The following is a 12,500-nucleotide window of genomic DNA, read 5'->3' on the forward strand; positions in this document are numbered from 1 at the left end:
AATGATGAACAGTTTTCAGGTGGTTTTTACCTGCACTCGCGGATAAGTGTACAAATGTGGGATGCATGAAACACGCCAAAGAAAGAAGAAAAAGTTTCCCAACGTACCCAAAACATAACCGAGTCTCAGTCACTGGCCAACAACAGTGACTTTCGATCTGTTTTGAGTAAGCTTAAGTTTATTCGCAAGTTCTGTCGGCAAGTAAAACATTCACGTAAGCTTTAATAGATCAAAGTTAAAACTCTCACCTGCTCCACCGCACATGTTAGATAATCCACTGAGCAGAAATCTAGTTGAATTTTCTGATGACCGAGTCACCATTTTGACCTTTCGGATAATTATGTAGGATCATCGACCGGTGAAGCAGAAGTTATTTGCAATTCAAATCGAATTCAAAGTGTTGTGGCGAATTGTTGTTGTTGCGGGGTGGATTGGGTTGTTTTTGTGACACACAATAAATTATTGTGCATTTCGTTACCCTGGTCACGACTTGCAAGTCAAGTAAAATTCTAAAAGGTATAAACGGTATGCTAATACGAAACAGCTAACTTTGTTTCGCGAAACGAAACAGACAACGACCTTGGGTACACAGATCGAATGTTATTTTTATCCTACACCCCGCCAGTTGTCAATCACCCCTGTTCTGTCCAATGAGAACTTTTTCACGCGGGTAGGGTGGACACATATTAACCGAAGCCGAGCCAATCAGAAGACGGCATCTTAGTTTTCTGGGGAGTCCACAGCCCTGCTTGCTTCGAGCTTTTCGCCGCCATCAACGCCGTTTCCACGCTTTGTAGGGTGGGGAAAGTAGCGCAAAATGGCAACGCCAGGACAGAAGGAGAGAGAGGCAGAACTTCACTCTGTGCTCAAAGCAGCGAACCTGCTAGACTACTACCAGAGTTTCCTCGAACAAGGAGGCGACGACGTACAGCAGTTTTGCGATGCAAGCGAAGATGAATTCAAAGAAATTATCGCCTTGGTTGGGATGTCCACGAAGCCCTTGCACACAAAACGACTACAGAAAGCTTTGGTGGAATGGAAAAGCAAGCGAGGTCATTCTCCTTCTGGACGAGTTTCTGCCGGATCTTGGATGGACAAGTGGTCTCCTTCACCTCAAGCCAAACAACCAGCTTCTACTCCGTCGCCAGCGGGAACGAAAGGGAGAAAGAGGCTAAGTAGCTCTGGCACTCAAGGCGGCCCTGAAAAGCGAGTTGTTGAGCTGAAACTGCCTCCGATGGAAGTTATCATAGACTGGGAGAAGCTGGACCCCGAAAGACAACAGCTGATTAGAGATCATTCACGCATCTATGGTCGAGATTTGAAGAAACGCAAGACAGATTCACTAAATTCGCATGAACAAATGATCAATGAAGCAGCCGCTCAACTTTGCCTGCGCGATCCGACACTGCTCGTCCGACGCGATGAGTTGTTTACAATGGCAAGGCGAGTTGTCCGGGACAGTGGATTCACGTTTGTCCATGGGCATTCGAGATCAAAATTTTCCTCCACTTCTTCTGAAGAAATGGAAGGTGAGTTAAATGATTTTCGGGTGCTTTATCTGTTTATTGTTAGCATAATATCTTGCATAAAGCCTTCTTCTCTGCAAGCGTGATCCTTGATTCTTTTTTGAAATTTGAGAAGTCTTCTTTGCTTTCGAATGGTTTCGAAGGTTTTCAGTTCGAATTTCGAAACCGTGTGAATTTTGTGTAATCAGTGGTATTTTGATTTGTTTTGGAAATGCAAGTGTTAAAACTTGAGATTGCAAGCCCCAAGATTTTGTTGGAACTCTCAGCTTTCTATACACCGATTCTTATGTCTTCAATGTACTTGTCAATCAATCAATCATACAACATCACAGCCACAGCTGAAACTCGAGCTCATTAAATTTATGCCCAATTAAACTTCACTAGGACAATTATAGCTACTATAGATATGTACCTGAAAAGCCCTAGCCTGCATAGCAAGTGTTTCTGCACAAGGTGAGAAAAATGACACAAGAGATAAACAAAAGAGGAATGAAAGGGGAGGGGAGAGAAGGAAACGCTTGCCCGCAGACCCAACGATTTTGAAAAACTACGTTCACCCAAGAAAGCAGCTTCTGATTATTGCGGTGCTGATAGTGTTGATCAAATAATGATCAATATATCAAACCAGGTATGTTTTGTTTATGTGCATCTTAGATCTGGTCTGATCTGATCTCTGGTTACACGTTAAAAATGCTTTGGACTGATATTTATTTCAATAATGTTTTTTGAGATCAGATCTGAGTTGAAAGGAGGTCTTGCTAGCATTGCTGTCACCAACCATCATTACCGTTTTTGAAAAAGGATTCACAGCGGCTGTTCAAGATCATATTTTGATCTTTTAACCCATCGCATGTGACGCATGTAAATAAGTACCTTCACATGTTATGCACCAAAAATAATATTAATTTTGTAGCTAAAGTTTAATAATAATTTTGCAACTAAAGTTTACATGGTTGAGGCAATTCATTCAGTATATTATTTCAACCTTGAACTTGGAGGTGCTCTAAAAGAAAGTTAAAAGAACTACATTCACCATGTTTGGGAAAAAAACAGGCTCCACGTAAACCAAAAATTTGAAGAGTATGATTTAAATCCTTGACTTGTGTGTAAATAAATGTTTCAGCTTTGCTTTTCTGATAACAAGGCCGACCATTATTTACCAATAGTAGCTTTGGCTTTCGTATCAAGAATGACTGTACAATGATGCATGCAATGTAGCACACTAAGTTGCATGCTTGTGTTACCTTGCATGCTACACTGTAGCTTTTGTTATTGAAGGTGCTTTCTGTGTTTGCCTGCTCTTGTTTCATTGTTCTATGACACCTGCTTTATTGTGTTTAGTGTATAGGCTCATTAAAGGGTGCTCTAGCGTGCTTTGTTAGCCTGTTACACTCAATTTCTCATGTTTTTAAGTGGAAGCGAATTGTGAGCATGTTATCATGTTTGTCCCGGAAATCATATGGAGGGTCACAAATGCAAAAATTATGCAAAAAACAAGAGCTTTTGTTACCTTTGTGTACGGAACTTCATGCAAAGTTATACTACAGGGCTATCATTAAGAGGCAGGGGCTGGGGATTTCCCCCGGCTCCCATGGACGTGGCCCCCAGCTACTTTCAAGGAAAACAGAAGAAAAATAGAACCAAAAGAAATCCCTAGCTGTTTGATTCCCCACCTACTTGTTATATTTACCCAGCAACACGAAATGTTAGTGACAACCCTGTATACTTCCTCATGAGATAGTATAAACTTGTTCTGATAATGTGCCATAGCCAATCATGTTGCGGTAGAGGCCCTGTTAGGGTAAACTTCTGACAAATGACATGGCCTTGAAACAGTAACATAAGTCTAGATGAAGTGGCGACAAAAGATATAACAATGGGTTAAGTACGGACAGGGACATGGCCTAACTTGAAACAACCATTAAAAAATCTGAAATTGAGACTAGGGGTATATGACCCCCCCCCCCCCCCCCCCCCGGCCCCTTCCTTAGAGGGCCTCGGTAGTGACGGACACCTGCCAAATAATCTAACAAAATTATGAACCAGACACTTCCCGTTGCAAAATTGTTTTTTGTAATTTGAAAAATTGTTGTTTCTGAAAGGAGCTAAGAAGAATCAGGCATCACAAGCAAACAAACTTAAGCGAGAGGAAAGACTGGGTGAGATTGATGACCTTTTACAAAACAACAAGATATTGCAGGAGCAGATAATGCAAAAGCTAGAAGAAGCACGGGCACTAAATGCCACAAATGAGGTAAGGCAAATGTTACCAACCCAATCTTTTTATATGTAATGTTACATGTACGTCTTTTAATAAAAATGTGAATTATCTAAGCGGACCAAAATATTTTGTATGTAACACATTGCAAAGTACAACTGGAACAGTTCTCTGAAAGTTTCTTCCAAAATAAACTTAAATACCTGATGCACATGCATTGTGATTAAACTGGAGACAAGGTCCAAATGGAAAAGCTGACAACCTGTACTTCTATCTTGCATTTGCCAAGTGTCTAAGACCTCTTTCTGCATGCTTATGGCTGGAAGATGTATGCAGAGTTGAGAACCTGCAGATTTGTAGTTTTTTGTTAAATAGTAGTTATTTAGAGCTGTGTCAAGAAAGTGAACATTATTTACAATGCATGATCATTCCTCATCCTTAAGGTAAATGCACTGCAAGCTGATCTGAACAAACTTCAGGGTCAGCAAGTCTCTCTGCAGTTAGAGCACAAGGAACTCAAGAAGAAGCAGCGTCGATCAGAAAGATATTACACTAACAAACAAACAAAGGATGGTGGCTCACAGAATGACAGTGTGCAAGGTGATGATGTAGAAATGGTTGAAGATGTGTCACTGCAAGATGATCTTACTCAAGAAGATGATCGATCAGAGGAAGGTTGGTTTACAAAGATCTCAGAAATTGTTAATTTTAAAGTTCCTTATATAATTATGCTTACAGGATTTTATGAATGGCATCTTTACAAGATGTTGGTTACTGTAGAAAAAGTTTACTTCACAGGATTTTGACTACAGTCTTCAGGCCAAACGTCAAACTTTTCATGAGACGAACTAAACTCTAACATGGGTCAACCTAAATTAAGTTTAGATTGTCTGTTGAGACAGACATTGAGCTTAGGACGACACCGTCAAAGCGATCAACTGAATCAGGCCAAACAGCTATTTTAGCCAGCTAGTTGTAAATTTTCTCCTAAACGAGACTAAATATACGTTATCACACGCATTTTTAATTTGTTAGTTTAGTTTGTCGCATATAAAGATCGACATATGTCCCAGACACAGTCTCTAGACATTCTCTCTGTGAAGAAGCAGACGGATTGAACGTGTGGGACGATCCAAACTCATTCAGACGAACTTAACTGAGCCCAACGTCAATATTTTCATGTACATTACTCACTAAGTTTGGCTCGTCTGATGAAAAGTTTGACATTTGGCCTAGGCCTCAGTGATTTTTTTATGCAGTTTCATTCAAGGTACATGGATCTGTTTTAGTGTTGCTTACGTCTGAGCCTTACTGTTAATTCAAAAATTTCTTATGAAACAAATAGGACTTGGTGAGGATAATGATGAAGATGTACAGGAGACCAATGGAGATCAATCAAGGACAATTTCAGTTCCAGAAGCTGTTGTTACACAGATACTGCCTCCTGCTACAGGTAAATACAGCACGTTGAACAACAGGAATCTGATGTGCATCAATGTTTTTTAAACTTTCTGTACAGTCTGTAGTACCACTGTAGATGGCTCAGCTGTAGTGGCTCCCCTGCCCAGGGCTGTCATAAGGGGCCAGGAATTTCCTCTGGCTGCTAAAAGCATGACGTGCAGCTAATTTCATTAAGCAATATACCACACTTTCTATGGGTTTAAAATAACTTTAAGTTTTCTATGAGTTTACCGTCACAATAAACCATAGGTTTTTAACCAATCAAAGGCACTTACTTTCTTAGTTATTTTATAAAATGGAACATTGCACATACCAGACAATTAACATACATGTACCAGAAATCTTAGTGATAGCTCTGCCAGCTTATATTCTTCTTATGAGTTTAAAAACTAAATTTTACCAAATCACTGTTAATGATCCTTATGACCTTGGAGTTATAAATAATTATATTGTTTTCATACATGTAACTCCAGTCTTACATATGTAAGTAATATTAAAGTACTGAATTTCTGGAGTGCAATTCACAGTCTTCATCATTGTCACCACTGTGAGGACACTGCATAGAATTTATTGCTCAAGACTCATGTTTAACTTAAGCAGGCTAGTGGCCAGTGAAAGACATTTTTCAAATAAATTTTTTTTGTCTTAATGGTACATTTCCTTCCTCTATAAACTTTGAACTCCTAGAACACATTGTGGTTAGTGTATTTGTCACTTAAACTGTTAAATTTGTGCATGAAACCCAATGGCATTGCCATTCAAATAAACCCTCACTGGTAGAACTTTTGCATTGTACAATTGAACGTCTCCACAACAGCCACCTTGGGGACAGAAGAAAGTGGCCGTTGTAGAGAGGTTTAGAATAAGGGCCAATGTATAGATTCAAGAAAAGTGGTTGTCGTAGAGAAGTGGCAATTGTGGAGAGGTGGCTGTAAGTGGAGGCTCAACTGTACCTCACTGTATTCTATGGAATTTATCTGAGTTTTTAAGTGAATTTTCTACTTTGGCCACTACATTGTAATACATTGTAATAGTGAAAGGGTTACATCTAGGTTTTCTGAGCATAGAATGCAGCAGTAAAATTAAATTTTCTTCTACTGTACATTGTAAGATATGTATACCGGTAGGTACCCTTGAATAATCAATGTTTGCTTTTTCATTGTTACTCTGTAGGTATTCCAACAACATCATCTAACACAGTCAACCTACCTCAGCGCCAGGAGCCTCTGAACTCAGAAGAGGACTCATCAGTTAGGGCATTATACACTGCGTTTATGCCTCAACACCTGCAGGTAAAAGTTATGTATGATGATAATAGTAAATAACGAGTTTGATAACTACATGTATTTTAATAATGATACTTAATGCATTATGATATTGAAAGTGTAAATTTTCAGAGCTAAAGGCTCATGTTACTGTCAAACTCAGAAAACCGTGAAAATTTCAGGAATGTTGATTGTGTACTGGCCAATCCTAATAAAGTTCAGGACACACGAGCAAACCCCAAAACTACAAACTAATAACTGTTGCTGTTTGCAGTTTTGTTATCACAAGCCTTATTGGCTTATTTCTCACAACACAATAACATTCCATAAATATCTCTGGTGTTGACGGCTTAGTGAGTTTCACAGTGAAAACCCCTCACAATCATACATTTATATATTTTTTCTTGTCACATGTTCTTTAAAGCACAGCCTTCATTACCCAGTTACTGTACATGTACCCTGGTACAATGTGGTGTACTAAAACAAGACAAGTTACCCTAGTTATCATTCACATGTTGTAATGCTACCCTACATTTTACTAGTCATCATATAGAACAGATACATTGCAGCAAAAGCAAGAAAAAACATCATAAAAGTGAAAAATGCAAGGGTGTCTTCTAAGAAAAATTGAAGGGAGCCCAGTGCTCTGAACCTGTACAATGTAAAAGCAAGGGTGCTCAGCATAGGATTTTTATTTTAAAAAAAAGATTTCCTGATCACCCATGATCAAAAGTAAGGCACCTGAGGCCACCATGTGTTGCTAGAACTCAGCTTTGATATTTGGTTCACAGTTCCTTAGCTAAGTGTCCACATCACCAAGCAAAAGTTGTCCATTATTATAGAGGCAGGGAATGTATAAAATTTGGTGCCTTTGCAAACAAGAGAATTTCTTGTCCTGGGGAGGTGTCCCTCTAAGTCCCAAGAGTGACTTAAGTCAATTTTCTCCCAACAAAATCAATACATAATCAAGGAAAAATGTTGTGACAATTAATAAAATAATCACCTAATGGGAAAAGCTTAGATATAAAGGCAAATTCTCTTAACAAATTGTTCAAGGAAATGTATGGAGATCAGTGTGGAGAATTTATATTTGGATATTAGGGCTTAAAGGGTTAAGGAGAGGTTTGACTGTAGTTTAATAAGTTGTGCTATTTTCTTGTGTGGCAGACGGAGGTAGTACAGCAAGTCCAACAGCAACCAGAAGGTGGTCACAGTCATGTCATGCAAACTGGTTATTCGCCAGCACTGGTAAATGCGGCTGTGTCTTCTGATCCCACTATTAATGCCTTGTTAAGTCTGGGAGCAAAAGACAAGGTTTTGTTGCCTGGAATGCTGCCACCTGGTGTCTCCGTGGCAGCTGTTCCAGTCACCTCTGGAGTAGCTGTTACAACTCAAGGGATTACAGTGGTAATGCCTGGTCAATCATTACAAGGGAATGTGAATGTACCATGGCAGTGATGTGGTACTTTGTACAGTCTAGTTGTATCATGAAGTTCTTTGTCAGTTGCTACATAAGGGCATGGACACACAGCTTTAAACAAAGGGGCTATGTCACGGCTTTATAATGCGAGTCATGCAGCATTCAAAATAATTCCTAGTTTAAAAACAAGCTAAAACACGCTTTAATACCTCCATTGATGTTAAGTTCATGTTTGATTGTGCATATTTATCGGCAAATTTAGCAGGTCGAATTCAGGTCTGCAAATATTCTCCAAATAGCAGATGTCATCCATTGAGTTGTCTTCTTGCTGTTCTTGCCATGTTTTTAGCCAATAGTTCACCTAATTCTTCCTTGTGAAACAAGTGAAATGTTCCGCCATTTTATGGTCACTACCAGAACAACTCAACCTTGTCCCCAGGTCTTCTCAGTTAACGGTTCAATAATCTGGCAATTTTGCTGTACGACTGACATCTTTTTTCACATATCACAAAATTCTTCCAAATTTGGTTGACAATAGCTGGTTGTGATGAATTATGCATGGGATTTTAGCCAATCAGAAGCAGAGAAATATTTTGAATGAATAATAATGCCAGTTATGTGTCTTATTTGCTGCAAAACTTGACAAATTATCTGTGAATTACAAAATCACAGCTCCCGAGCATTATATCAATCATGACAAACAACAAAAATGAACCTTGAAAAACTGTTAGGCTAACAATTTTTCAAAAATGATGATTGCAATCTCTTTCAATCTTCCTCAAGCTATCAGGGCTTCCTTTGGTATTCTCTGTGTTGTTTAAACTTTTTCTAACTTTTTAAGTGTTTTTTTTATGTTTCACTCTGACAATTTGGTTGAATTTTGCTAAATTTTGTGACACAGCTCCTTTAAAAATAAGTATTTTAATTTAAACTGTGATAAAAGCCATACTATCTTTTCTCATATAAAAATCTGTGTACATAGTAATATTGAGGGGATGCGTGGACTAAGGCTACAAATGTGTTTTTTTTTACGTAATGCAAAATTTTTTCCTTTACAAGTGGAATTCACAAGCAGGTACCAAACAAAGATTGGAGAAAAGGAATCTGGTACTCTGTAGTTAATCACAAAGTCACTTGTGGCCTTTTTTTCAGGCACTCTTTCAATAATAATATTATAATATAAAGTGTGGAATATACCACCACAAGTTTTACTTGATTGTTTTAAGGATAATTTGGAATCATTCTGTTTATCGATAGTAGAGTTCCCTTGCATGTGGTTCCTTAGAATATAAAACCATCAAGTTGAAATCTAAAGTTTGTGCTTAACGTAGGCACAGGCCTACCCAAGTTGGTTACACTCGTGTTTGTTTGTAAGATTGTGTGACTAAAATTTAATATTGTCATAGCTATATGAATACTATATGTTCGGTATACATGATTTTGGATAGTTAAATCTTTGTGCATTGAGGCCCCACCAAACAGGGGCACCCAACAACAGTTTCCTCCTAAATAAATTGAAAACACTTTTAAGGCTATCCAGAGTATTCTTGGATCTCAAAAAATGTATTCTAAGCAGCGGTATAAAATTTTTATTTGTTCGGTCATCCTAGAGGAACTTGAGTCCTTTTCAGTATTTTTTCAGTATCATTTTACCGAAAATTTTAGATCCAATTTAACTTATTATGAAAGTGAGAATAGTTTTTTCCAATCGGAAAATTTTATGGTTCTTTTTTGCAACAAAAAACAGCCGAACCTGGGTAGTGAAATGTGAAAAATTAAACCTCAGAAAATCGTAGGGAATTTATTAGATAAGCTGTGAAAATTGTACATGAATGGAATGGTCATCTAGAAATTTTTAGCCATCCTCAAGTAATAGAAAATTCAAGGCAATATTTGGTTCTCTGAACAGATATTTAATTGAAAACAGTCGTTGGGTGCCCCTGACCAAAAGTCTTTCCTAAATAGTATATAATTATCAGAGTGTAGTTCTAGTGTACTTATTTTATCATAACAGTACAATGTAATTTGCAATAGAAATTAGACATTTATTTTTAATGAAATTATGTCATTTGACATTTCTAAGTGGCGACATAGCCTTTTACCTGGTTGATCTATTCTGTACAATTGCGCTTCCCCTTTCTTAGTTTCAGGGATCATGCATATACACCATGGTGATCACTGATGGACAAGTTTTGTTCATTAGATTGAAATGACACTGCAGAGTCATTGTGGTATAGCAGGCAGTGCTTTTGATGTCACTAGGAAAAACTTTTTTACCTCTGTTATCAGGATCTGTTTACTGCATGCCTATTGTCTTGGCAAACTGCCTGCCACACATGTACATGAACATGTGATAAATAAATCAGAGTATTGATTTAGTTGGTAGCACAAAAAATTGCCAGCGAGTAATTGATTTCTGTAGATGACAGATGCAATCTTTAACGAGGGTCTGAATGGGGTTTAGTGTTTAGTGTTATTTGCCCATAATTTTTAGTGTTTGCTGTAAAATTGGCCAATTTTTTAATATTTACTGTTTCCGAAGAAAACACTGTTATTAGTGTTTGGAGGGTTCTTCGGACACCGTCGGCAATGGTCGGATCTCTTCGTTAGTCTTTGTAAATCCGAAATAATCCGGAATAGGCCATTTGTACGATGGCGTCATTTTAGCACTACGACCAGAATACTTTTCGTTTTTCCTTTCATATTTAAATTTGGAAATCCCTGCGAGGTTTTAATAATAAAAGCCCCAATTTGCACAAGAAAGCAAAACCCTGAAGGATTCTGGTCGTAGTAGTAAAACGACGTCATCGTGCAAATGGCCAATTGTCGCAAAATGACCCAAAACTCCTTGATATACTGAACGAAATAATATTGGCCTTTTTGGAGCAGATTTTGCTTCTTTCTGGAAAAAATTTCCTGTTTCAAAGAATTTTTCACTGTTAGTGTTAAAATGCCTAAAATTTAACTGTTTCATGTCACAAAGCCAAACAATGAAGTGTTTAGTGTTATCGAGGTACCCCCCATTCTGACCCTCTAAAACAACTCTTCAATGGAACTTGTGAAAAGATATGTTTACACCTGGTACCTCTGGTCATAATTTATGACTATCAGACCTTGATCTCTCTCTTTTTTGTATTGAATTATTGGTTTGAGACCCGAATTTGAGATTGTCGGTGTATTTCTCGTATTAAAACCACTTAAACATAGCATTGTTAAACGTCTTTTAGTATTTAAACGGTAGATATAGGCATATTTTTATGCCCTAAAAATTTTTCATCTGTTCGGATTCCCTAGCTGAAAGTCTAGTGATCCGAAAATTATAGGGAGCAAAACTTACCTTGTTGAAAATTTCAGCCAGAAAAAAAGGTCCCGAAAATTCTAGGTGATCTTTTAAGGGTAAAAATCCCTTAAAAATGGGCAATTATACCATTGTTTAGATGTTCTAAAATCCTAATAGAGGCAGGCAAGCAAGATATTTTACAACAAATGCTCCGAAAATTCTAGATCTCAAATCGTCTTCCGAACAGATATTGGGGACTGTCAGGACTGTGAACAGTCTACAACGGCGATAGTCTCCTTCGCAGCCATTATTAGGGTCGTCACTCGTCACGCAAGGAGCGTTGCGTGACGAGTGACGACCCTAATAACGGCTGCGAAGGAGACTACAACGGCGACGGCAGTAACAAAAACTGCCAGTTAAAAAAATGTATTTGCGTTTATTACCTCTCTCAGATGGAGGCGAATTTCCCTTGAGTTAAATTCTTAAGGACCGTAACCAAGTTAAAATTGAAAGAGAAAGGAAAATTCGGTAATTATGAATTCTTCAAGTCCTCCAGCATGGAACATTGCATCAGAGGTGAAGTCGTGCCTTGATCATGAATGCGCGTCAAAGAAATGTACCAATAAGTGTGCTGCACGTGCAGAGCGGTTAAGCTATGTTCACATGCCGGATAGCTTTTCGGTACGGCACCGAACTGGAACAAGTCGTTCACACATATCAAAGATTGTGTAGGAGCGATCGGCCGAGAGGATTTGGTTCTGTAAATTCTAATCCTCATTCCTGAATATTTACTTCCGTCTCAGTGGGTTCCAGTCATCTTTCCTACTTATTCACTTCCGCTATGGTCCGAAAACGTACCACGTTCACTGGTGCACAAAGTCTGATCTGGCACAGGATCTAGATCGGGGCGCGGGGGGGGGGGGGGGGGGGGGGGGGGGGGCACTGCCATATATGGGCTTTATAGGTAATTGCCGCTGTGAAGGGTATGGTTTTCAAGCAGTTTACTCTAGGATAGGGTATATACATCAGAACATTTGGGTCTAGAACAGGGTATCAGTTTTCAGGAATTTGATCAGTTTGTTGAAGATTTTATCTAGACTAGGGAAACAGCTACTCTAGCATAGGGGGGATTTGGGGAGTTTACTCTAGTATAGGGTAGCAAAATTTAGCTGAACTAGCTCTGGTGTAGGTTAAGGATTCCAGGGTTCAAGCAGCACATCCCCACCCAGAAATTCCTAAAGTACCCCCCCCCCCCGGGGATCGGCGCGGCGTAGCTTCGCTTCGTTACAGAAATCGCACCGAAATCACCGTTCTTATGTGTGTACAGAAG

The 12,500-nt window shown here is 38.7% G+C and overlaps 2 protein-coding genes across 2 annotated transcripts in view; one reads left to right on the plus strand and one right to left on the minus strand.

The window, feature by feature from the left end:
• Positions 1–578, minus strand: part of LOC140931258 (mitochondrial substrate carrier family protein ucpB-like) — a 4,811-nt gene extending 4,233 nt beyond the window's left edge. The window contains exon 1 of the mRNA XM_073381027.1: positions 249–578. Coding sequence (XP_073237128.1) covers positions 249–321 — 73 coding nt within the window. The 5' untranslated portion in view covers positions 322–578. The remainder of the gene's footprint in view (positions 1–248) is intronic.
• A 171-nt stretch (positions 579–749) lies between these two features.
• On the plus strand, positions 750–10,276 carry LOC140931262 (uncharacterized). The gene is made up of 6 exons (XM_073381029.1): positions 750–1,529; positions 3,629–3,780; positions 4,188–4,419; positions 5,090–5,197; positions 6,379–6,497; positions 7,638–10,276. The coding sequence occupies exons 1-6, from the start codon at positions 818–820 to the stop codon at positions 7,926–7,928; spliced, it is 1,614 nt and encodes a 537-aa protein (XP_073237130.1). The 5' UTR covers positions 750–817; the 3' UTR covers positions 7,929–10,276.
• The last annotated feature ends 2,224 nt before the right edge of the window (positions 10,277–12,500 follow it).

This window comes from Porites lutea, chromosome 3, assembly GCF_958299795.1.
Source record: "Porites lutea chromosome 3, jaPorLute2.1, whole genome shotgun sequence".
Taxonomy (NCBI): domain Eukaryota; kingdom Metazoa; phylum Cnidaria; class Anthozoa; order Scleractinia; family Poritidae; genus Porites; species Porites lutea.

What these genes read in the sequence shown, in the direction of transcription:
- LOC140931262 (XM_073381029.1), top strand. Translation starts at nt 818, where the DNA reads ATGGCAACGCCAGGACAGAAGGAGAGAGAGGCAGAACTTCACTCTGTG. An exon ending in TTCTTCTGAAGAAATGGAAG is followed by an intron (nt 1,530 to 3,628) that starts GTGAGTTAAATG and finishes TGTTTCTGAAAG; the next exon opens with GAGCTAAGAAGAATCAGGCA. An exon ending in GATACTGCCTCCTGCTACAG is followed by an intron (nt 5,198 to 6,378) that starts GTAAATACAGCA and finishes GTTACTCTGTAG; the next exon opens with GTATTCCAACAACATCATCT.